General features: G+C 42.4%; 1 protein-coding gene and 1 long non-coding RNA gene across 2 annotated transcripts in view; both read right to left on the reverse strand.

Moving 5' to 3' along the window:
- Positions 1-21,915, reverse strand: part of LOC309819122 — a 57,866-nt gene extending 35,951 nt beyond the window's left edge. The window contains exons 1-2 of the long non-coding RNA XR_014296420.1: positions 21,789-21,915; positions 12,945-13,061 (exon numbers count right to left, since the gene is read on the reverse strand). This is a non-coding gene — a long non-coding RNA (uncharacterized lncRNA). The remainder of the gene's footprint in view (positions 1-12,944; positions 13,062-21,788) is intronic.
- Positions 21,916-22,025: 110 nt separating this feature from the next.
- Positions 22,026-24,654, reverse strand: TMEM253 (transmembrane protein 253). Its single transcript, XM_082648333.1, has 7 exons — positions 24,596-24,654; positions 24,315-24,476; positions 23,873-23,983; positions 23,724-23,780; positions 23,175-23,285; positions 22,913-23,059; positions 22,026-22,561 (listed from the first exon to the last, which is right to left on the reverse strand). The coding sequence occupies exons 2-7, from the start codon at positions 24,438-24,440 to the stop codon at positions 22,481-22,483; spliced, it is 633 nt and encodes a 210-aa protein (XP_082504459.1). The 5' UTR covers positions 24,441-24,476; positions 24,596-24,654; the 3' UTR covers positions 22,026-22,480.
- Between the last annotated feature and the right edge of the window lie 1,925 nt (positions 24,655-26,579).

Genomic DNA, 26,579 nt, shown 5'->3' on the forward strand with positions numbered 1-26,579 from the left:
GAGGCAATGATGGTGTGGGCAAGAATGTTGGCGGTATAAGAGGTTATTGGATTGGAGATATATTTTGGACATTAAGTAGACCAGACTTTCTAAAGGATTGGATGAGGAAGGGGAGGAAAATAAAGTAATCAGGGATGACTCTGAGGTTTTTGTCCAGCGGAACTGTGTGAATGGTAGTGCCATTGATTGAAATGGGAAAGATTGAGGGAGAAGAGAAGATTTTTTTTTAAGGTAGGAATTAGAAGTCCTGTTCTGGTCATGTTATACTTGAGATCCCTATTAGGCATCCAAATGGAGATAATATATGAGTCTAGGATTCAGGACAGAGTCATGTCTGGAGATAATAAACTGATGGGATCAGCAGCATATAGAGAGTATTTAAAGTCATGGGACTGAATGAGATCATTAGGGAAACAGAGTAGATAAAGAAGAGGACCAAGAAATGAAGCCTGAGGCAACTGATCTTTAGAGATTGGGAAGAGAAGGAGGATCCAGTAAAGGAAATTAAGAAGCAGCCAATGAAGTACAAAGAAACTAGGAGAATGTGGAGTCTCTGATGTCAGATGAAAGCATTGTTTCAAAACTAAGGAGGGGTTAGTGTGTCCCATGTTGCTGAGAGTTCAATAAGATGAGAACAGAAAATTTACTATGAAATTTGAAAATATGGAAGTAACTGGTGAACTTGGCAAAAGCATTTTCAGTACAGTCGTGCAGAGGAAAGCCTAGGATTTACTTCTTTTTTCCCTCCTCCAATTTTCTACTTCTATTTGCCTGGAACATAGATAAAATGTCTGGAGTACAGTAGCCATATTGGGTCATGAGGTAATATTGAGGCTGGAAGTTTTACGCTAAGGATGGCAGAGCAGGAAGACAGAGGAGCTTGGGTCCCTAGGGACAATAAGAACCCATAATATCTACCTCTGAGCTTCCTTTATATAAAAGAAAACAAACCCTGCCTTATATATACTACTCTATTCTGGATTTTGTGTTATATGTGACTAAACGTAATTCACACTGACATTGACATAGGAGAGCAGAGAAAATAGGCAGTGTCATGGTAGAAACAAATTTTTTTTTTCTCCAAAGATGGGAGATACTGTAATCTATCTGTAGGCTATAGAGGAAGAAATTGATGGCGCAGGAGAGAGGGTATAACTAGAAGAGCAGAGCCCATGAGTAAGGAAAAGGGATTGGAGTCTTGTACACAAATGAGGGGATTGGCCTTAGATGGTAGTGAGAATAGTTCATCCATTGTAACAGGAAAGAAGGCAGACAGGTATAGGCCCAGGTAGTTCGGTAGCTTGGTGAAGAAGACGAAGTAGTTTTTAGTTAGATTTTCCTATTTTCTCAGTAAAATATGAAATGAGTCATAAACTTAATTCTAGTTCATCTCTAAAATGTGGATAATTAGGTGCAAGAACTCTAGAGCAGGGACTCCTGGATGTGAACTTAATTTTCCTGTGCTTTATTTTCCTTAACTGTAAAACAAGGATAATAATGCCTGCTTTTTAGGGATGTTGTGAGGATTAAGTGAGTTAAAACACTAGAAGTGCTTAAGACAGGGTCAAGCATAGAGTAAGCGTGACAAAGGCACATGTAAATATTATCATTAGAAATAAAGGTATTGGGGGCTTCCCTGGTGGTGCAGTGGTTAAGAATCCATCTGCCAATGCAGGGGACATGGGTCTGATCCCTGGTCAGGGAAGATCCCACATGCCACGGAGCAACTAAGCCCGTGCACCACAACTACTGAGCCTGTGCTCTAGAGCCCATGAGCCACAACTACTGAGCCTACGTGCCACAACTACTGAAGCCCACGCGCCTAGAGCCCATGCTCCACAAGAGAAGCCATCACAATGAGAAGCACGTGCACCACAATGAAAAGTAGCCCCCGCTCTCCGCAACTAGAGAAAGCCTGCGCACAGCAACAAAGACCCAACGCAGCCAAAAATAAATAAATTTAAAAAAGAAAGAAAATAATAATTATTATTATTATAAATGCTACATGACTGCTCATAACTGCTATTTTCTCAGGCCCCTTCTGAAGGCTTTTTCATGAACACAAACCACACTTGCAACCCATATGTCTTGCAACCCAGTTGGCAGCTGTAGTCAGAGATCACAGATTTGGTCAATAGTTTTCTAATTCCTTCCTGAGTTCTTTTTTAATTCCCTGGCACTGTTTGTTACAATCTATTGCAAAAGGAACATCTAGTCTGTACCTCTTAATATGATTCTGTTGCATCTTTATTCTCTTTTCTTTGCTTGCCTTTCTCTTTTTGAAAGGTATTTCTCCCCTGCAATAACAACATCTTTGACTCAGCTGTAAAAGAGATTTTTTTCCTTTCTAAGCAAATGCTTACTTGTCTCTCTGAATGTTCTCTTCCACCATAATTTTAGTGGTTTCCAGATTCTTTGGTGTTATTTACCTTTAAAACTCTATCAGTTTTTCCCCAACTAAAGGTTTCATTTAACAAGTAAAATGAGTTTTGGTCTCAATATAAGGAAAACTTTTTTTTCCGCTTCAAGTTGATGTAACTTTCATTTTTCAGTTTGATTGGGAAATGGCATATTTATTTTATTTTATTTTTTTAATTGAGGTAAGTTTCATATGTACAACATTATAATTCTATTTCTGAATACACAACAGTGTGCCTTCCACCAAAAGTCTAGTTTCTATCCATCACCATACAGTTGACCCCATTTACTTATTTCACCCTCCCTCTCAACCCCCTTCCCAACTAGTAACCACCAATCTGTTCTCTGTGTCTATGTGGGGTTTTTTGAGGTTTTTGGTTGGTTTGTTTGTTTGTTTGGGTTTGTTTGGCCATGCCATGTGGCATGTGGGATCTTAGTTCCTGGACCAGGGATTGAACCCTCACCACTTACAGTGGAAGGGTGGAGTCTTAACCACTAGACTGCCAGGGAAGTCCCCTTGTTTTGTTTTGTTTGTTCACTTATTTATTTTTTATGTTCCACATGAGTGAAATCATACAATAGTTGTCTTTCTCCATCTGACTTATTTCACTTAGCATAATACCCTCAAGGTCCATCCATGTTGTCGCAGATGGCAAGATACCATCTTTATGGCTGAATGGTATATATATACCACATCTTTATCCATTCATCTTTTGATAAGAACATAGGTTGTTTCCATATCTTGGCTACTGTAAATATGCTGCAATGAACACAGAGGTACGTATATCTTTTCAAATTAGTGTTTTTGTTTTCTTTGAATACCCAGAAGTGGAACACCTGAATCGTATAGCAGATCTATTCTTAATTTTTTGAGGAATCTCTATACTATTTTCCACAGTGGCTGCACCAATTTACATTCCCACCAACAGTGTATGGGGTTCCCTTTGCTCCACATCCTCTCCAACACTTGTTATTGCTTGTCTTTTTGATAATAGCCATTCTGACAGGTGTGAGGTGATATCTCATTGTGGTTTTGATTTGTATTTCCCTAATAATCAGTGATGTTGAACTTATTTTCATTTGCCTGTTGGCCATCTGTATGTCTTCTTTGGAAAATGTCTATTCATAGCCTCCGCCCATTTCTCAATCAGGTTTTTTTGGTTTTGTTGAGTTGCATGTGTTCTTTATATACTTTGAGTATTAACCCATTATCAGATATATGATTTGCAAAAGTCTTCTCCCATTCAGTAGGCTGTCTTTGTTTTGTTGATGATATCCTTTGCTAGACAGATGTTTTTAGTTTGATGTTGTCCCATTTGTTTATTCTATTATTATTAGTTTTTGGCCGCGCCACGCTGCTTGTGGGATCTTAGTTCCCTGACGAGGGATCGAACCTGGGTCCTTGGCAGTGAAAGCATGGAGTGCTAACCACTGGACCACCAGGGAATTCCTACCCATTTGTTTATTTTTGACTTTGTTCCCCTTGCCTAAGAAAACATATCCAAAAAGATTACTAAGACCAATGTTAAAGAGCATATTGCCTATGTTTTCTTCCAGGAGTTTTATGATTTCAGGTCTTACATTCAAGTTGTTAATCCATTTTGAGTTAATTTTTGTGTATGGTGTAAGATGGTGGTCCAGTTTCATTCTTTTTCATGTGACTGTGCAGTTTTCCCAACACCTTATTGAAGATACTTTCTGTTCCCCCATTGTATGTTCTTGACTCCTTTGTCATAAATTAGTTGTTCATATATGTTTGGGTTTTTGTCTGGGCTCCCAGTTCTGTTCCATTGATCTGTATGTCTGATTTTCTGCCAATACCATGCTGGGTTTTTTTGTTGTTTTTTTTTTTTTAATTAATTAATTAATTTTTTGTTGCATTGGGTCTTCGTTGCTCTGCATGGACTTTCTCTAGTTGTGGCCAGCAGCAGCTGCTCTTTGTTGCAGTGTGCAGGCTTCTCATTGCAGTGGCTTCTCTTGTTGCAGAGCACAGGCTCTAGGCACACGGGCTTCAGTAATTGTGGCATGCGGGCTCAGTAGTTGTGGCGCACGGGCTTAGTTGCTCTGCGGCACGTGGGATCTTCCCGGACCAGGGCTCAAACCTGTGTCCCCTGCATTGGCAGGCAGATTCTTAACCACTGTGCCACCATGGAGGTCCCTACCATGCTGTTTTGATTACTCTAGCTTTGTAGTATAATTTGAAATCAGGGAGTGTGATACCTCAGCTTTGTTCTTTTTTCTCAGGATTGCCTTTGCTGTTTGAGGGTTTTTTTTTTTTGGTGGTTCCATATAAATTTTAGAATTTTTTGTTCTATTTCTGTGAAAAATGTCATTGGGATTTTGAAAGGGATTGCATTGAATCTGTAGATTGCTTTAGGTAATATGAACATTTAAAAATTGTTCTTCAATTCATAAGCACAAAATATGGTTCCATTTCTTTGTGTCTTTTTTTTTTTTTTTTTTTTGCGGTACGTGGGCCTCTCACTGCCGTGGCCTCTCCTGTTGCGGAGCACAGGCTCTGGACGCGCAGGCTCAGCAGCCATGGCTCACGGGCCCAGCCGGTCCGCGGCATGTGGGATTTTCCCAGACCGGGACACGAACCTGTGTCCCCTGCATCGGCAGGCGGACTCTCAAACACTACGCCACCAGGGAAGCCCTCTTTGTGTCTTTTTCAATTTCTTTCAACAATGTCATAGTTTTCAGTGTACAGGGTTTTCACCTCCTTGGTTAAATTTATTCCTATGAATATGGATAACCAACAAGGACCTACTGTATAGCAAATAAAATAAAATAAAAATTAAAAAAATTATTCCTATGTATATCATTCTTTTTTTTTATTATTATCATTCTTTTTGTTGCAATTGTAAATGTGATTGTTTTCTTAATTTCTCTTTCTGATAGTTCATTGTTAGCATATAGAAATGGAACTGATTTTTGTATACTGATTTTGTACCATGCAACTTTAGTGTATTCGTTTATTATCTCTAATAATTTTTTAGTGGAATCTTTAGGGTTTTCTATATATAAAATCATGTCATCTGAAAATAGTGACAGTTTTATTTCTTCCTTTCCAATTTGGATGCTTTTTATTTCTCTTTCTTGTATAAGTGCTCTGGCTAGGACTCCCAATGCTATGTTGCATAAAAATAATGAGAGTGGGGACTTCTCCGGTGGCTCAGTGGTTGGGAGTCTGCCTGCCAATGCAGGGGACACAGGTTCAAGCCCTGGTCTGGGAAGATCCCACATGCCGTGAAGCAACTAAGCCTGTGCACAACTACTGAGCCCGCATTCTACAGCCTGTGAGCCACAACTACTGAGCCCGCGTGTGCCACAATTACTGAAGCTTACGCGCCTAGAGCCCGTGCTCCGCAACAAGAGAAGCCACCACAATGAGAAGCCCGCGCACTGCAATGAAGAGTAGCCCCCGCTCGCCACAACTGGAGAAAGCCTGGGCACAGCAACGAAGACCCAAAGCAGCCAAAAATAAATAAATAAATTTATTTTTTTAAAAAATGATGAGAGTGGGTATCCTTGTCTTGTTCCTGATCTTAGAGAGAGAGTTTGTTCCTGATCTTAGAGAGTTTTTCACCATTGAGTATGGTATTAGCTGTGGGCTTGTCATAAGTGGCCTTTATTTTGTTGAGGTATGTTCCCTCTGTACCCAATTTGTTGAGGGTTTTTATCGTAAGTGGACGTTGAATCTTGTCAAATGCTTTTTCTACATCTACTGAGATGATCATATGATTTTCATCCTTCATTTTATTAATGTGGTGTATCACGTTGATTGACTTGCAAATGTTGAACCATCCTTGCATAACTGGAATATATCTCACTTGATCATGGTGCATGGTCATTTAAATGTATTATTGTATTTAGTTTGCTAATATTTTGTTGAGAATGTTTGCATCTATATTCATCAGTGATATTGGCCTGTAATTTTCTTTTTTGTGTTGCCCTTGTCTGGTTTTGGTATCAGCATAATGGCCTTGTAAAATGAGTTAGGAAGCATTGCCTCCTCTTCGATTTTTTGGAATAGTTTGGGGATTGGTATTAAATCTCCTTTGAATGTTTGGTAGAATTCACCAGAGAAGCCACCCTGTCCTAGACTTTTGTTTTTTGGGAGGTTTTTTATTACTGTTTCAATCTCCTTGCTAGAGATCAGTCTATTCAGATTTTCTATTTCTTCATGATTCAGTCTTTGTTGTATGATTCAAAGGATTTATTTTTTGGGTTGTCTAATTTGTTGTTGTATAGCTGTTCATAGTATTCTCTTATAATCTTTTGTATTTCTGTGGTTTCTGTTGTAATTTCTCTTTCATTTCTGATTTTGTCTGAGCCTTCTCTATTTTTTATCTTTTCAAAGAGCAAGCTCTTACTTTCATTGACCTTTTCTGATATCTTTTTAGTCTTTATTTCATTTAATTGCGTTCTGATTTTTATTATTTCCTTCTTTGGCCTTCATTTGTTCTTTTCTAGCTCCTTTAGGTGTAAGGTTAGATTGTTTGAGATTTTTCATGTTTCTTGAGGTAGGCTTGTACTGCCACACACTTTTCTTTTAGTACTGCTTTTGCTGCATCCCATAGATTTTGGTATGTCATATTTTAATTTGTCTTCATATATTTTTAAAATTTCTCCTTTGATTTCTTCATTGACCCAATAGTTTTTCAGTAGCATGTTGTTCAGTCTCCAAATATTTGTGATTTTTCCAGATTTCTTCTTGTAACTGATTTCTAGTTTCATACTGTTGTGTAGGGAAAAGACGTTTGATGTGATTTCAGTCTTCTTAAATTTACTGAGAGTTGTTCTGTATCCCAACATCTAGTCTATCCTTGAGAATGTTCTATGTGCACTTGAGAAGAATGTGTATTCTACTGCTTTTGAATGGGGTCTTCTGTGTAAATCTATTAAGTCCATATGATTTCAGATTGATATTTTCTTGTTGAATTTCTGTCTGGATAATCTATCCATTGATGTAGTGGGATGTTAAAGTCCCCAACTATTATTGTGCTACTGTCAATTTCTCCTTATAGGTCTATTAATAATTGCTTCATATATTTTGGTGCTTCTATGTTAGGTTCATATATATTAATAAATGTTATATCTTCTTGATGGATTGTCCCCCTTGTCATTATATAATGTCCCTCTTTATCTCTTGTTACCTTTTTTCCTTGAAGTCTATTTTGCCTGATATGAGTATTAATTATATCCACTTTCTTTTGGCTGCCATTTGCTTGGAGTATCATCTTCCATCCCTTCACTTTGAGCCTGTTTGTCTTTAGAGCTGAGCTGAGTCTCCTGGAGGCAGCATAGAGTTGGGTCTTGATTTTTAATCCATCCAGCCACTCTTTGTCCTTTAATTAGTGAATTCAATCCATTTGCATTTAAGGTGAGTATTGACAGATGAGGACTTAGTCCTGCCATTTTATCTTTTGTTTTCTGGTTCCTCTTTATCTCCATTGTTTCTTTTTCCTTACGTTTCTGTCTGTCATTTTGGTTTGGTAGTTTTCCATGATGTTTTTCTGTTTCCTCTTTTTCATGTTTCATGTCTCTGTTCCAGATTTTTTTTGTGGTTACCATGAGATTTGTATAAAACATCTCATAGATAAAATAGTCCTTTTTAGGACTATAGTTTCTTTTTCTGCTGATAGCATCTTGTCTTCATTTGCCTATACAGATTTTGTCCTATTCCTCTTCCTTTTCATGTTTTTATTGTCACAAATTGTCCTTTTTTACGTTGTGAGTTCATTACCAAATTGAAGTAGCTATAGTTACTTTTAATACTTTTTCCGCTTTAACCTTTATGCTATAATTGTTTAACAATCTATAATCTATTCTGATACAGAGTTCTAATTTTCTTATACTATTTGTCACCTTACTCAAAGTTTTGCATACTTTTGCCTTCTTGTTTCAGGTATAAGAGCTCCTTTCAACATTTCTTGTAAATAGGTTTAGTGGTAATGAAATCCCTCAACTTTTGTTTTGTTTGTCTGGGAAAGACTTCATTTCTCCTTCATATCTGAATGATAACTTTTCTGGTTAGCGTATTTTTGGCTGACAGTTTTTAATCTTTCTGTATCTTGAGTATGTCATTTTGCTCTCTTCTGGCCTGTAGAGTTTTTGTTGAGAAATATGCTGATAGCCTATTGGTTACTGTCTTTTTTCCCCTCAATGACTTTAAAATTCTTTCTTTGTCACTGACTTTTGACAGTTTTAATATAATGTGTTTTGGAAAAGGTCTTTTTTCATTGATATAATTAGGTGTAGTATTAGCTTCATGAACGTATATATCCAGTTCCTTCCCCAGATTTGGAAAATTCTCAGCTATTATTTCTTTAAATAAGTTTTTTGCTCCCTTCTTCCCCCCTTCTCCTTCTGGGGTACCCATTATCCTTATGTTGCTTTTCCTAAGGTAGTTAGATAGTTCTCATAGAATTTCTTCATTAAAAAACAAAAGAAAACACAAAACTTAGTTCTATCCCCTCTTCTACATGAATCACTTCTAGATTTCTGTCTTTGAGCTTGTGAATTTTCTCTTCCATATGGTCTTCTCTATTTCCAGTGCTTTCTAATGCATTCTTCATCTCATTTATTGAGTTCTTCAGCTCCAGATTTCCTACTTAGTTCTTTTTTAGAGTTTCAATCTCTTTGCTAAAATATTCCTTCTGTTCATTGATTATATTTTATTTTATTTGTTTTTTTGGCCACACCACCTGGCATGTGGGATCTTAGTTCTGTGACCAGGGATTGAACCCATGTCCCCTGCATTGGAAGGTGGAGGCTTAACCACTGGACCACCAGGGAAGCCCCTGTTCATTGATTTTATTCCTGAGCTCATTGAGCTGCCTTTTTGTGTTTTCTTGCTGAATTTCTTCATGACAGCTAGTTTTGAATTCTCTAATAGATTAAAATCTTCTGTGACTTTAAGTTTGATTTGTCATTTTCTTTTTTTTTTCTTTTTTTTTTTTTTGATACTGTGTTAGCATGTTTTCTTTTATGGTGCTTGATGAATTGGTCCTCTGCCAGCGTATCTGAAGTAGCGAAAACCTTTCTTCTTTAGGTAGTTTTGTTTACTTTGATTTTAACAATTTAACAGATTGGTCACTAGAAGGCCTTTCTTTTGTTTTTCAGTAGGTGGCGCTATAGCACAAGGTTCTGGTTTCTCTTACCTGAGTTGTTCTATATTTGAGAATCGGCACTTTCCATCTTCCACTGCCTCTGCCAGAGGTGTCACTGGTGCCCTTGTCATAGCTGCTTGTGCCTCTGGTGTTGCTGGCGTCGCCACCAGGGGCACTGGGATGGCGGGTACCTTTGCCTTGTCCAGGGTTGACTGGGTTGCAGGCATTGCCACCACAGTGAGGGGAGAGGATTGGTGGGGGATCCAGGGTCATGGGCACCTCCGCCATGTCTGGGGTTGTTTGGTTTGCAGGCGCCGCTGCCGTGGGCGAGGGTGGGGGAGGGGGGGAGAGTTGTGGGCGTCACCACGGTTGGAAGGACTGAGTCTTGGCCTCATCAGTGCTGCTGCCCAGTTTCCTGCACCCATAGGCACTGGTGCAGCCAGGAGGCTGAAGCTGTGTCTGCTGCCCCTCCTCCTGCCACAGGGTTCTCTGGGGCTCCGGGTTCAGCTGCTGTGGCCGGGGAGCTGGGATCATGGGCACTGCCTCCGCTGTTCCCCCCACTTCTGCCTCCTCTATGTGTTCCAGTACACCCACCTTCACATGCAGATGTGTGGATCTCTCTAGCATTCTGCTATGTTGGGTAGGGAAATTTTCTTGAGTTAGGGATGTTTTACTAGTTGTAAATTGAAGCGGTGAGACAAAGGGAGCTTCTCACACTACCACGATGCTCATGTATCCTCCAGGAAAACTTTAAAATAATATTTAAAACCCAGATTGTGGAGGTAATATATATATATATACATATTCACTGGAAGAATTTTGAAAATGTATTTTTTAAAAGTAAATAAAATTCACCTATAATCACCCCCTGAAATATAACCATTAATATGTTGGCATATATACTTCCAGTAGGTTTTTGTTCTATGCAATATGTGTTTTTACAATAAAATTGGTTTTGTTCAAATATACTGGTTTGGATGCACCCCAATGCAGCATTATTCACAGTTGCCAAGAGGTGGAAGCAACCTAAGTGTCTATCAACAGATGAACAAATAAGAAGAAATGGTATAAATGTTCAGTGGAATACTACTCAGCCTTAAAAAAAGAATGAAATTTTGCATTTGCAGCAACATGAATGGACTTGGAGGGCATTACATGATGAACGCTCCTCTCTTTCATTAAATATTATTCTATAGCATGTTTTAAAAAGGAGTCAAGTAATTGAGGATTATTGTAGAAAAGTTAGAACATTAGTCCTAAATGACAACCATGGATGACCAGAGTAGTTTGATATTTACCCTTCTACACTTTTTTTCCTATGCATATACTTCTAGAAAAACAAAACCAACTATACCTACTGTTTTGTAATGCACTTCTTGTATTGTGGTAAAATTCACATAATATAAATTTCACCATTTTAACTATTTTAAAATATACAATTTGGTGGCATTTAGTACATTTACAGTGCTGTGCAATCATTACCAATATCTAGTTCCAGAACACTTTTAGCATCACAAAAGGAAACCTCATAGCCATTAAGTAGTCATGCCCCTGGCAACCACTAAAATGCTTTTTGTTTCTATGGATTTGCCTATTCTGGATATTTCAGATAAATGGAATCACACAATATGTGACCTTTTGTGTCTGGCTTCTTTCACTTAGCATAGTTGCTAGGTTCATCCATGTTGTACACAGTGGAATAAGAAGTGTTTCATTATATGGATATATACCACATTTTGTTTATGCATTTATCAGGTGATGGACATTTGAGTTGTTTCCATCTTTTTGCTATGAACATTTATGTGTAACGTTTTGTTTGAACACCTACTTAGTATATACCTAGGAGAGGAACTGCTGGCTCATATGACGAGTCTATGTTTCACCTATTGAGGAATCGCCAAGCTATTTTCCACAGCAGCATTTACGCTCCTACCAGCAATACATGAGAGTTCCATTTCTCCACATCCTTGCCAACACTTGTCATTTTCCATTTGTTGCTGTTGTTTTTATAGCTCTCCTAGTAGCTGTGAAGTGGTAAAGTAGTATCTTGTTGTGGTTTTGAATTGTATTTCCCTAATGACTAATGATGTGCCACATCATTTTCATGTGTTTTTTGGTCATTTGCAAATTTTTTGGAGAAATGTCTATTCAAGACTTTTGCCATTTTTTAACTGGATGCAATGATGCAATGTGCTTTTTTTTTTTTTTCCACTTAGGAATATACCATGGACATCTTTTAGTCTTTTTATGCCAGTATAGTATAGTATAATATTTCAATCTCTACATTTATTATACTTTAAAGATCAACTACCTTATTGTTAGACATTTAGAACTGCTTGTACTTGAAAAATTAATGCTGTACTGAACATTTCAATAGGTAACTCCTTATACATGTCCAAAAGTATTCCTGCAGAAAATTCCTAGATGCAGAATTGCTGGGCCAAGGGTATATAATTTTTAACCTGTATATACAAGATGTTAAATTGCTTTCCATTACAGTTGTACCAATTTACCGTCCTATCAGAGGTATAAGAAAGTGCCTATTTCCTTGCACACTCACCAGTGATGGGTTTTATGCATTTAAAAATAACAATGTGATTGGCACAAAATGGCATCTTACTGTTTTAAATTGCATTTATTTAGGTACTTCTCTGGTGGCCCAGTAGTTAAGTTTTCATGCTTCCACTGCAGGGGGCACAGGTTCAATCTCTGGTTGGGGAACTAAGATCCCTCATGCTGCAAGGTGCAGCCAAAAATATAAATAAATTGTATTTATTTAACTACTATTAATATATATCATCTTTCATAGATTTATTGGCCATTTAAATTTCTTTATTTGGTAAACTGGCTGTTTTGTCTTTATCAGTTTTTCTATAAGAAAAGATTCAATATTAATACTAACAATCTTTTAGCTATATGTTACTCTCAGTCATCCTTTCTTAAATTTACATTTGAACTTTATCTTTATTGTAATTTTTTTTATAGAAAGCCTAAAAATTTTAATGTAAAATCAATCTTTTTCTTTTTAGTTTCTGCTATTAGTGTTATATCTAAAAGTTCTCATCTGCCCCAGGTTATATAATTACCTATATTTCTTCTCATATTTTTATGGTTTTGATTTTTTCCATTTAAGTCTAGAATTTATTTTGGTGCATGGAGTATGATAGAAGTGTAACTTAGTGCAAATAGTTATGCAGTTATTCCAACATCACTTATTGAAAAAAATTAGTTTATGATTAACTGACAGATAAGAAATAGTGCTACTAAAATATATTAAATCTTTGTATATACTTGAGCTCTTTTTTTGACTCTATTCTATTCCATTCATCTGTCTATTCTGATGTCAATACCATAATGTTTTAATTTTTCATCTTTATAATACACATTAATAACTGATAGACCAAGTCTCACCTTATTACTCTTCTTGTTAGAAGCCCGTTCTTCCTTCTTTCTCCCTTCCTTCCTTCCTTCCTTCCTTTTCTTTCATTATCATTTGTTTATTCTTCCAGATGCACTTTAGAATAACTACTGAAAACAAAACAATACAAAAAACTTGAAGTAGAAGCTGTGGAAATTTAGAACTGCCAATAGTAGTATTATGGGGTTGCCTTTAGGATCTAGTTGCAGTTTGAGATCATGAATTTTTTGTGGCACCAGCTGCCATGTTTGAGTAATTTTCTCTAGTAGCACCATTACTGTTAATGTTTTAGCAGAGACTGAATGACTATCAGAATGTTGCACAGGAGTTTCTGTGTTGAGTAGAATGCCTTCTAAGACTCCTTCTGATTTAATTTATTCATTCATTCAGTAAACATGTATTGAATGTCTCCTTATGCCATTCACTTAGCTAGGTTCTGGGGTTATAAAGATGAATAAAACACGGTTCTCTCTTCAAAGGTGGGCACATAAATGATAATTTCAATTGTAGGGGAAGGAAAAACTTTTCTCTACCCTCTTTGGTTTAGTAGCTGGTGCTTGCAAATTAAATTGACAAAAGGCAAATTAACAGGAGAAAAGGCATACACATTTCACTTGATGTTAATATTTCAATTTTTATGTATACAGAGGATCTTCACAGAAAAGAAATGAAGGCTCGGGGGTGATTAGACACAGGGTATTATATAACTTTTTTTTTTTTGCATTGGGTCTTCATTGCTGCACAGGGGCTACTCTTCATTGCAGTGTGCGGGCTTCTCATTGCAGTGGCTTCTCTTGTTGAAGAGCATGGGCTCTAGGTGCTCAAGCTGCAGTACTTGTGGCACGCAGGCTCAGTAGTTGTGGCTCACGGGCTTAGTTGCTCTGCAGCATGCGGTATCTTCCAGGACCAGGGCTCAAACCCGTGTCCCCTGCATTGGCAGGCGGAGTGTTAACCACTGTGCTACCAGCAAAGTCCTATATACCATTTTAACAAAGGGTGAGAAATTGTGGAGAAGTGACAAGACAAAGGAAAAGCATTTTGGGCTCCTAGGGGTCGTAGATTGCAGGAAAGTAAGTATATAGGGGAAAGTGATGGAAGGTAAGTGTGATTTTAGTAAGGTTTGTTTGTATAGACCCATTCATGGTGCTGACTCTCTGTCTGCAGTTTAATGGTTGTTTTTCTTCCTCCTGCCATGAGAGAGGGCGGGGAAGACCTTCACAAAGGGAAATTTACATCCCATTTTTACTCAGATAGGGGGAAGGCAGAGAGCAATTTCTGAGTTTGCTGCTTCTTATTTGTCTCCCAATAAAAACAATCCCCATGCCAATGTGGCACATTTTGGGGTGGTGCATTCTGATCCTCTTCACAATACGTATAGAACTGTGTGTAGAGCACTGTAAGAGTACAGTGTTGGTGGTGATGGGAGAGGTCAGGGAAGCTTCCCAAAGTAGGTGAAGACTAAGCTGAGTCTTAAAGAAACAGTACCAGTTAGCAATATGGGGTTAGGACTAGTTACAACAGCTTGAATAAGGCATAGAAGTAAGAAACATATGTGCCATTGACCCAAGAATTCTACTTCTAGGAATTGAACCTGCTGATAATACTATGAATGTATGAAAAGATGCATGTATAGGAATGTTCAATGCAGCATTATTTGTAATTGCAATAATAAATATTACTAAAGGTCCAAAAAAAAAAAAAAAAGAAACATATGTGCCAAAGTGAGATGCTTTTTTTTTTTTTTTTTTTTTTTTTTTTTGGCGGTACGCGGGCCTCTCACTACTGTGGCCTCTCCCGTTGCGGAGCACAGGCTCCGGACGCGCAGGCTCAGCGGCCATGGCTCACGGGCCCAGCCGCTCTGCGGCATGTGGGATCCTCCCGGACCGGGGCACAAACCCGCGCCCCCTGCATCAGCAGGCGGACTCTCAACCACTGCGCCACCAGGGAAGCCCGACTTAGCTATTTTGACATGACATGGCTTTGACTTATCACTGGTATTTTAATTGTTCTGACTTCTTATTAATGTGAGCAACAAACAGCCCTGACCCCCACCCCGCCCATCACTGAGTCATTGCTGTCATCATCATCATCCTTGGGCTAATCAAAAAGAAAAAAAAAGAGGGAGAGGGTAAAGCTCAAAGATGGGGTGGAAGTGTTTCTCATACATATTAATTAATAATTAAAACAAAATTTTAAGGCTGCACACCAATGCCACCTTCCTCAGATTGCTGTCACTGAAGAGTATAGTGCAAGGGAGGGCATGTGGAGATGACACTGCAAAGGCGGGGGTCAGATCACAGGGATCATTGCACCATTTAAAAAAGCTTGGAGCTGATCTTATAGGACGGAGATGACTGAAGAGCTTTTAAGCAGGGAAGCTATGTGGTCATGTTTATGTGGCTATGTGTAAGATCCTCCAGGAGGATGATCCTGGAAGCACAGAAACTATTTAGGAAGCTTTTTCTGTAGTAGGTGACAAGTGGTGGGGGCCTGAACTAGGGCAAGGATGGTGGTGATGAGGAGAAGACTGATTCAAGAGCAGGAAGAAAATCTATAGAGTGTGGTGAGCATTTGGCTACAGGAAATGAGGAAGAGTTTAGCATTCCGCTTATGTGACCAAGTGATAACACCAGTTAAGATGGAAAATTCAGGGGCTTCCCTGGTAGTGCAGCAGTTAAGCATCCGCCTGCCAATGCAGGGGACACGGGTTCGATCCCTGGCCTGGGAAGATCCCACATGCCGCGGGGCAACTAAGCCCGTGCGCCACAACTACCGAGCCCGCGTGCCTAGAGTCCGTGCTCTGCAACAAGAGAAGCCACCACGATGAGGAGCCTGCACACCACAACGAAGAGTAGCCCCCGCTCGCCGCAACTAGAGAAAGCCTGTGTGCAGCAATGTAGACCCAATGCAGCCAAAAGTAAATAAACAAAAAATAAATAAATTTATTTAAAAAAAAATGACGGAAAATCCAGAAGGGAGAATGGGGGCACAAAGAGAATATTTAAGGTTTTGAGTGTGCAATATGGTTCTTGCAGGTCTTTGTAGGTTCCTTTTAAATATAAGAATCTTGGAGAAGTTAAACACTAAGTTCTTGAAATCTTTCTGATCATATCTCTCTAGGACATTGGTTTTCATGCCCTATGGGGGGGCAATTTTGCTCCCCAAGGGATATTTGGCAATGTCTGGAGAGATTTTTAGTTGTCACATTTAAGGGGAGGAGTGCTACTGGTATTTATTTAGTGGTTAGAAGCCAGGGATCCTGCTAAACATCCTACAATGCAAGGGACAGCCTTCCACAACAAAGAATTATCTGACCCAAATGTCAGTAGTGCCACAGTTGATAAACTCTGTTCTAGGGACTAGAGGAATACTTTACACTTTCGCCCAGCACCGGTCATTCAGATTAGAGAGTATGGATGGGTCTACTAAAAAAACACCACCACTGCTGAGAAACCAAATCTTAGTGTTGGAGGAGAAATTAAAGGTTATCTATTCCAACCATTCAGGTGATATTTGAAAACTTGCTTCAACAACCTATCTGTGCAGAAGCGCACTGCACAAAACACCTCAAACAGACCCAGAGGTTGACAGCCTAACTTCAAAGCAGCTCATCTTTTGAAAGGTGTTCAGTTTCTCTTTTTTGGTCTAAAACTGGCCTCTCTATAATACATAACCATTGGATCCAGCTTCACTTCTTAGGTTCACAAAGAACAGCTTCTCTTCCTCATAATTATTTTTGAGATTTACAAAGACATCAATCCTGTTTCTCTTATGCCATGACTTTGAGTCCTCTCACTTTACCTAAAGCATAAGAGTGGGTGCAAAGCATTTTCCTTATAAAGCGAGCATCTTCCTTAAAAAGTGAGCACATAATTATTAAGAAGCAAAACAAATTAAATCATATCTGGGGAGCCTGGACTTGTGGAAAAATATTATAAACAAGAAAACTTTATAAAGGCAAGGAAAAACAAACAAGAATCAACAAAGACGACTCATTCCCTCTGGACAGAACACAGGAAAAGTTTCTGATAAGAAAAATAAACCAAAGATTCAGATGATAAGTAGAATCAAGAATAACATGCAACACAAAATATAAATATGGCTGAAAAAATGTATGCAAAGAAGGAAAAACAAGAGAAACAGAAGACAACTCTCATTAAGTAAGCGGCATCTGAATTTTAAAGAGCGGCTATGCACACCAGTTTTAGTAGCCTAAGAAATGGCGGAGGCCATACAAGGAGGCCCTTACCCGTGAATTTTTTTTTTTTTTTGCGGTACACGGGCCTCTTACTGTTGTGGCCTCTCCCGTTGTGGAGCGCAGGCTCAGCGGCCATGGCTCACGGGCCCAGCCGCTCTGCGGCATGTGGGATCTTCCCGGACCGGGGCACGAACCCGTGTCCCCTGCATCGGCAGGCGTACTCTCAACTGCTGCGCCACCAGGGAAGCCCCGCCGCCCCCCCGAATTTTTATACAGGGAAAAGCAGATTAAAACAAACACTAAAGGCAGCGGTTTCTCCTCCCCCTCCTCCTCCTCTCTTCCTTCCTCTTCCTCTTCCCCTTCCTCCTCCAATTCTGGGGTTAGGGATAAGGGGGGCCTGGTAGAGTCAGGGCTCTCCAGAAGAAGCCAAACATGTGTAAAGCATACAGGTGGGGTTAACAACTAAGGGACAGTTCTACACGTTTACTTTAACAATTGGAAGGTTTTAAACACATTATTATAATGAAAAAAAATTAGCACCAAATAAAATTTTCCTGCCTTTCCTCCTGCATGAGTCACTCACTGCTCGGTCACCAGTAACCCAGCTATTAGGGCAGTCTCCTAGATTCCCTGTGCCCTGGAGATGGACCTCTGATCACTACAGTGCTCAGATCCTGTCATATTTATAGGAGACACTGCCTAACAGTGACACACTGCCACCGTCCTGCTCAATCCAGCAATCAAACATCGAAATTGAGGCAGCACCGCTGGGCAAGTCAAGAATGAAGCGCATGTACACAAAGCAACCCAAAATGGGCCTAGACAAGAAAACGAAATCCAGAAACCTGACGAGGTAATCATCTCTTTTCACTAAGATAAAGAATATCCCAGCCCCGGATGGCGAGTGGCAAGAGGCTGCGGGGCATTCATCAGGCCAAGCAGGCGAGGTCAGCTCCGATTACTCCTGGATAGTTGAGTGTACTGATTTCGTGGCTGGAGTCCAGGATTGCATAACACATAGAGGCCCAAGGGGCTGAGAATGACCCGGAAGGGCCCTGCGCCTCCAGCCTACTCGAGACGCACCAAGAGGCATGTGTGGCCGCCCAGGTGGATTCACAGCAGGGGAGGGATTTGGGAGCACGCCCCGCAATGCGCAGAAACTCCTTCTCCAACTAAGCCGATGACACACGCCATTACCTTGCGGGAAGGCCCTTTGTGAGACCTCGACCGGGGCAGCAAAGAGGCCACGAGATGGCAGCAGAGGACACAGCCCAGGACGCAAAACCTGAACCATCTGCAAAAGCAGATATTTCATTGGGGAAAGGTCACTTGTCTATAATCATGTATTCGAGGCCAGAATACATTACTGAATTTCAAAGAAATGAGGGTAAAATTCATCAACATGGAGAATTTCCCAACCACCACGGAATTCAGCTGCATACGAAGCCACATATTTCTCCAATGCTTAAAGCACGGATAGGGGTCAAGGCCTTTAAAAACTGACGTCAGCAGGAACCTTGTCACAGTCACTTCTTTTTGTGAAGTTCCAATGGGCAGCAATTCAAGTAAAATACCAGTGACTTTCACAGAGGCTGCCAAACTGATGAAGGGGCAGATACAGAGGTTGCTGGGCAGCATTGCAGCAAAGCAGAATGCTTTCATGGAGCAGCTAGGGACTCTGGCAATAGGCAGTGTTGGGTGGGATGGGGGGTGGGCATAATGAGGCCCACAGGCCAAGTCTCACACAGTCTTCACTTGCAGTTGGCAGAGGATAACGCACAGGAAAGGGGGATCAGTAGTACTGGGGCTAAATCTCTGATCTTCCAACTTATCACCTAATGCTCCTTTGGTTATATATTCCTCCTCCCCCCAAAGCTGTCACTACCAAAAACTACCAAATAACCCCTGGGGGCAAAATGCCCCCTCCCTGAGAACCAATATGAGAGGGATATGATAAAAAAAGGTTTTAAGAACCTAATGTTAAGCCTCTCCAAGACTCTTGAATTTCAGAACAGGTCTCAAGGGCTACAAGAACCATATTGCATATCTAAAACCTGAATTTCTACCGTATGTTTGTATAATGGAGAGACAATAACTGAAGGACTATAGGCCAAATCTGGTCCTCAATTTTTAAAAAATCAGTTATCAACATTTTAAAATCAGAAGATTTCACATTTAAAAAGTCAGAGTTTCTGACTTTTATAGGAAAATTGGAACAATGGCAATACCAAGCCCACAGTCCCACATGGCAATAGGGTAGAGATGAGTGCAGTTAGTCTTTAAACAGAATGTGGGCTCTCTAGTTTGCCATAGTTCCCACCACTCATTAACTCATACCTAATCTGCTTCACTCATTTACACCACTTCTCGTCCCTATAGGCAATTTACTTTCAACCTCTGAAGTGCTTTATAGTTTTAAAGTATTTTTTCATGTGTGATTTTATTTGAGCCTTGGTACTCCAGTAAGATAGAGAGGGTAAATATTATAATCTCCATTTAAGCAAAATGTAGTTCAGAGAGGTCTGACTTGCCCAAATTTACACATCAAAACCAGAGTCTAGATTTCCTGACTCCCATTATTATTCTGGGAGGAAAATTTCTATTAAGAACTTCATTTTAGGGGCTTCCCTGGTGGCGCAGTGGTTAAGAATCCACCTGCCAATGCAGGGGAAACGGGTTCGAGCCCTGGTCCGGGAAGATCCCACATGCTGCGGAGCAACTAAGCCCGTGTGCCACAACTACTGAGCCTGCGCTCTAGAGCCCGCGTGCCACAACTACTGAAGCCCATGTGCCTAGAGCCCGTGCTCTGCAACAAGAGAAGCCACTGCAATGAGAAGCCCGTGCACCACAACAAAGAGTAGCCCTTGCTCACCCCAGCTAGAAAAAGCCCCCCACGTAGCAACAAAGACCCAACACAAAAATAAATAAATAAATAAATAAATAAGAACTTCATTTTAGTGGTTCATGGAACAAAACCAAAGAAGTAGATATGGGCATAACTGCTGGAATGGATGAATTCCAACTGCTAAGCTGTTCAAGAATCATTGCAAATTACTACCTCCCCTTCTTTTAATGAAGTATTTCTACTCCCCTTCCAGGCATATGAAGAGATCGCCCTTCTAACCATCCTGAAATTGCGTGCGACTGTATGACTTGCTTTGGCCCATGAAGTGTGTGTGGAAGTGATATGTATCCCTTTGAGGCAGAAGCATTTAAGAGCCCATGAACAATTCTTCATGCTTACTTCACAACTGGGGAAGGGGGTGGGGATAGGGGGTATTGGTCTCATGGTTACACGATAGGATCTCAAAATGGTGGCACTCCATGGGCTTGGTTACCTGAATCACCTACAAGGAGCAGAGCAGCCTGCCAGACTACCCTAGACATGTAGTGTGAGAGTTACCTTTGCAGTTTTAGGCCACTGAGATTTTGGCATTGTTACCACAGCATAACCTAGCCTAACCTGATACAAGGTTCATCTGCGTGGTGACTGAACTTCTCCAAGAACTAAAATGCAATTTCTAGACATCTGATCATATCACTAAAAGCTGTTGCTCCTAAGTGGAAGACAGTGAGAATGAATTGATTTTTACCCCCAGCTTCCTCAGCTACCACCACCTTCTGATTTTGAAGAAAGCATTCTGAGTCCTTCACAGATGAGCTCTCCATTATTCTGGCATTTAGACTGGGAGGAGAAGAAGGGGGAGGCCCAGATCTTGTTTTCACCATTCCAGAGCCTAATCCCAGAACTGTCCCCACCCACTAATAGTCACACAATCTTGTCATAGGGCGACTATTACCCAAGGTGTCGCAAACAGAAAGGAGCTGCCGCTGGCGCCACTGCAATGTCAGGGCAACGCAGCCAGGCTGCGCTCTTTCCTCACTGGTGCCTGGGCTTGGCTAAGCCCGGAGAAGCAGCATTCTCTAGGGAAAGAAGCCTTCTCAAGTGGGAACAAAAATGAGTGTGAGGCGCACACCCATCCTGGGCACTATGTGAATTTGGGGTGAGTTCTCTTAGTACTGCAGCTCTGGTCAACTTCTAGTTTTTCTAGCCGCTAGTAAGCTGTCGGGCTGGTGCTACAGGGTGCTCCCGTTTTCCTGGGCTTTTCTCAAGCCCACCTGAGCCTGCCATCCTTGCACACTTGCAAAGATCATAAACGGTGGGGTTTGAGCAAAACCAGAACTTCAGCAACCGCCCCGCAGCTGGGATCAAAGGTCGGCTGGTCTGCCGAGAGGCTGAGCCTGCGCAGTCCCGCTCCCACCTTGGAGAGAAAGGGTGGCGGCAACGCGGGCTCCTTACACCGGCGTGCTCGCAAGAGGCGGGAAACCTTAGGTCGGGTCGCCGTGTCCCTCCCTCTTCCTGCCCAGTCCACCCGTCTCCCCAGCCAGTCCGTCCTCCTCAGGCGCGTAGGCCCCGGGGGAGGGGGATGAGAAGTGCTCTGGGCTTCTGACTCATCATCTCCAACCCGTTTCTCGCGCGCGCTCCAAGTCTCAGGACTTTGCACCTGGGCACTGTGGGAGGGGGCACGGCGACAGCATCTGGGAAACCCTAGCTCTGCCGACGGCCAGCCCTCAGCCCCTGCCCGTCTCCGAAGCTGCCGGATGTAGGAATGTAGACCCACAATCAGCTCTCCGTTACCGAGGTTGGGGTGGTGACGCCCCCGCGCAGCATAGCCCGTCCGGCTCCTCCCTGCACGCTGGGCCAGTGGTCGCGTCCGAAGAAACTCTCAGCTAAGCCCCGACTTCCAGGGTTTCGCGTCACTTAGCCGATGCACAGCGCCCCTACCGCGGAGGGAAGGTTCTTTATTTCCCAGCGGGCCACAGGGTAGCTGGGCATCCTGGGATTTGTAGTCTCCGCTAGAGTAGAAAGGAACCGGATCGAAGCGAGAGAACGAAAGCACCCGTTGTGAATTGATTTCAGAGAGTGGGCGTGTACGGGTTTTTAGTGGATGGGATTGTGAAAGGTGGAAATCTTGGAAACAGTGAAATGAGGCATATGTGAAGCAGGATGGGGAGGCAGTGGGGAAGGAGGGTGAGGATAGAAGGGAGAAAATGGGTCTAGCTGAAAGTTGGTTTAAGGATATCCTGCAGGCGGGCAGATTTTCAGGGCGGTGAGGTGGTTTAAAACTCGGTCTAGGTATTGCTTTCCGCAGCAGGGGAGGAAAAAGAAAGGGGCCTAGTGTGAATGAAGATTGAAGGCACTCCACCAGACTTCAAGTAGGTCTCAGGGGACTCCATCTAGTTTGAGTTCGGTGGAATGGGGTGCAGGAGGGTCTGGAGAATGCTCCCGCCGGGTAGGAAAGCAACACCTGTCTGCTTCCTCTTGCCAGCTCACTCATTTGTTCTGTTTGCTCTGCTAGCCACCGTGGGACCAGTCTCCAAATCAGGAACTTCCTCTAATTCTGAGAGACCCTGAAAACAAGACAGGTGTGAAGCAAGCAAACTATAAGGGTGAGAAATGAGGAATCCCAGACAGATGCAGCTTCCTCCTCTCGCATTTTTTTTTTTCTCGTGTTCCCATAGCCCTTCCAATATTTACGCAGATTTCTAATGCTCTCCCACATTTTTAGCCCCATTTAGATACCCGATTCACTCTTACCCACCACTAGGGGAGAAATGTCCAAAGCCAGAAAACCAACCAGTTTCAGTTTAGGACCCCTTCCTTTCCGGGCTGCCCCATTGTTTTCCCTTAAGTACCATCGACCAGGATAGCCAGTGAAAAAATGAACTGCTAGCTAGCTGCTTCCTCCCTGCCCTCAGTACCTCCTGCAGCTCCTGGTAGTGCAGATTCTGGCTCCAGCAGCATCCTGGCTTCCTCTGGCTCAGCAGGAACAGGGAGTATGCTGAGACCAGCACTCCGCCTAGGGTGAAGGCCTCAGCACTGAGCTCCAGCACCAGCAAACCGGCTAGCTGTAGGTAGATAGGGCTGAGGGTGTGCTGCAGGGGACCCTGCACCTATTTGCCCCTGCCCTTTCCCCTCCTCTGGCCTCCTCATCCCCCCACATTCTCCTTTATTCACTTGTACCTGGGAGGGGACAGTTGGGGCAGACATCAAGGCTGTCTTCGCCACTTCGACCACCAACGCGATGAAGCCCAAGATCAGATTGAAGGTGTTGAACAGCATCATGGCGTGCACCTGCCAGTGAGTTAATTCAGCCCTGCCCAGCCTAGGGGACTCACTGCAACCCCAAGCCCCACCTGTAGCCTAGCTGAAAACAAAACTCAGCTCCTGGGCTTCCCTGGTGGCGCAGTGGTCGAGAGTCCGCCTGCCGATGCAGGGAACACGGGTTTGTGCCCCGGTCCTGCACGTCCGGAGCCTGTGCTCCGCAACGGGAGAGGCCACAACAGTGAGAGGCCCGCGTAACCCAAAAAAAAAAAAAAAAACAGCTCCTATTCTTCCACCTCCAAACGGGACCATCAGCCCTCTAACTTTCTTGTTTCCCTCCTCAGTCTTTTAGACCAGTCACGGGCAGATAACTAACACAGTTAACAGTTAGAAATCCACTTCCTGGGCTGAGGTGTGTGTGTGTTTTAGGGGGTGGGAGAATAGTACTGCATTCTCTTCCCCTCTCACCTTCCAGAGACGGGGTGCTCTGCGCAGCTCAAGGGTTACAATCCCAGTGAGGAGACCCTGAATGATGAGAAAGGCAAGTGGTGAGCTCTGGCCCATTAGGGAGGGTCCCCCAGGACCTTCTTTCCACCCTCCCATATGGTAGTTCTTACCATTACGCCAGGCCCAAGTGGCAGTGCTGTGGCCATGTGACAAGCAGAGTTCAGGCAGGCAACTGAGATAGCAAAGGGCACCACAGCCACTGCCAGCCATAGCTGGCTCACCTGGAGGCCGGGTGCAGGGTAGTTGGAGGAGAACTGTTAGGGATTCCCTTCCTTCCTCCCAAGTGGTGGAGAGTAGTCAACCAAGAGCCATAAAAGAAGGGGATATCATTTAATTTTTTCTGCCTCATGTCATAGTTCAGTTACTCAACTATGTGTTTTCCCCACATGATGGAAGCTACTTGGAGATTAAGAGTCTTGCATTGTTTATTCTGTTTCCTCCACCCGCCTCCCACTCAGAGCCTAGCACAATTTCAGACAGATGATAGGTGCTCACTAAACATGGGTGGAATTGAACTGGGGTACAAGTTGGGGTGGGGCAGCCTGGCCTCACCGCCAGCACCAAGAGGTGCCCACTCTGCCTGTGCCTGGCCCAGTGCTGTAGCTTTTCCAGACGAAGGCTGGGTCTGTCTTGAAGGCTGGGTCTGTCTTGCTCTCGCTGACCAGCTCTCTCCTCCATGGCTCCCTTGACCACTAGAGCTCAGTGCTTCCTAGCCTGGCAAAAATTCATTATGGCACCTATCAGGAGACAGGACATACAGCAACATCTCTTTCAGCTGCCCCTCTGCCTGCTTCCAATATCCAGGGAGTTGAGGCTCAGGGCCTCACACTTACCTAGTCTGAAGCAGCTGCTCCAAAGGGATGGGTCCCAGCTGGCCCTGGAGCTCCTGGTAGGGCCTGGTAGCTCAGAGCAGAAGACAAAGTTGTCCTGGCAGAGACAGGCTATCAGGGCTGGGGTGTGGTGGGGCAAAGGTCCCTATGAGGGCCTCAGGATCCAGGGAGTGGTGCTGGGTAGATACCAGCCTCAGTTCACTCCACAAGACACCCAGCCCTAACTCATTCTGTTCCTGTTTCCTACTGACCCCATCTCTGCCCATCCTGGGTTCCTCTTCTGATCACTCACCTCATCCACTCACCTTATACATGGACACTACCACCCTGGGCCCCAATTTCTCCCCCATTTCCATCTAATCTTTCTCCTTTTTTTAGGGGGCTTTCTCCTCAAATTACTTGCTGTTCCCTAGGGAAATCCCACATTACCCTCTGAATTAGTCCCATCATTACTGCTTGAAGATTTGTCCCAAGACCAGCCAAGACCTGGCTTCCTGTCTCTCACTTTCTGGACAGTTTCTCCTCTCTCATTCCTTTCTTGAAGGATTTACTCTGGATCGGACACTGACTAAGTGGATGGAGAGCTCTATTTATAGTAGGGATTGCTTTTGACTCAGTGATAACCTGCAGCTAGACATGTATAGAAGATGGTCCTTAAATGGTCAGTTTTGGGAAGGACACTATTGCAACAATTAATATTTTTGAGGGACAGAAGTTGCCTTGCAGTCAGGCAACTTCTGCCACTTTCCGACCTGTGTGGCCTTGGATACATTATTCTACCAATTTGAACCTCAGTTTGTTGAAACTGAGTGATTAAAAGGGGGATAATAATATGACTGTGAAGGGTTGTTGACTCAGGGTAGGTGCATAATAACCATTAATGGTGCTGATGAGGTCATACTGATGTACCTCATATACTACAGGGCTTATTCAGAAGCTAAGCTGGGGTCATTTATTCATACAATAAGCAGAATCACATGAGCCCAAATATATATTCTGTACATCAAAAATAGGAAAAGTCCATCTTGGTGCAGAGCCTGAGGTCTGGGGGCAATGAGACCTATGTTCAAAGCCCAGATCTACCTGGGTGACCTTGGGCAAGGTACTTAATCTCGCTGTTTCCTTATCAATAAAGGGAATACCAATCTCAAGAGATTGCCTTAAGTATTAAAAGAGAAAATGCATATGAACCAACTCAGTCCAGCACCTGGCACATACATGCTCAATAAATGTTAGTGGCTATTATTATTATTATTGATGACAGAAGACGACTGAGCCAGAAGACCCCCAGGAGTTAGTACCAGGAGGCAGGGTCCTGGGAGGCAAGTGGCCTTTGTAAGCCACTTCTGCCCTGCTCAGTGCTGGGCCAACACTCACTGGAACACTGTGCCCACTCTTCTTTCCTGGGGAGTGGAAATCACATTTAAAGGGACCCTGAGAGCTGTTGTGTGTCTACCCCCTCCTCGATCCTTATGTACATTAATTTTATTTTGTGGCAATGGCCTGATAGAATGTGAGATGTTGGGCTGAGTATCCCTGAGCTGGTAAGCCAGTGGAAAGCGACTCTTTTAGCCTCATTTCCCTTACCTGTAAATGCAGACCAATTATATTTCACAGTGTTATTAGAAAGATTATATACTATTAAATATGTGGACAGGCATTCGGTAAATATTGATTAAATCTAAGTATCCTACTTACAAATTTGTAGTCCCTGTCTGGATTACAATCTCCTCCAGAGAGGGTACGACATTCCCCTCATGTGTTCATCCCCCACGGCGCTGAGCATTGGTGCCTGGTACTTAGTAAACACTCAGTAAATATTTGTTGTATTGAAGAGCCATTAAAGTGACTTAAGGAATGGAAAAATAGAATTCGAGAGGAAGGAGCAGGAATTGTTTATCAAGAAGAGAAAGGACCGGAGAGTAACTTTAATAATGTTTCTTATACGGCAGACATTAACTATCTCTATAATCGCCCCTCCTCCTCC

Source organism: Grampus griseus (genome assembly GCF_964374135.1).
Source record: "Grampus griseus genome assembly, chromosome: 2".
Lineage (NCBI taxonomy): Eukaryota > Metazoa > Chordata > Mammalia > Artiodactyla > Delphinidae > Grampus > Grampus griseus.

Coding starts and splice junctions, on each gene's coding strand:
- TMEM253 (XM_082648333.1), bottom strand. CDS start 24,440: ATGGAGGAGAGAGCTGGTCAGCGAGAGCAAGACAGACCCAGCCTTCAA. Junction 23,060..23,174: donor CCCCAACTGTCCCCTCCCAG/GTACAAGTGAAT, acceptor ATCTACCTACAG/CTAGCCGGTTTGCTGGTGCT. Junction 22,562..22,912: donor ACTACCAGGAGCTGCAGGAG/GTACTGAGGGCA, acceptor TCTTGTTTTCAG/GGTCTCTCAGAATTAGAGGA.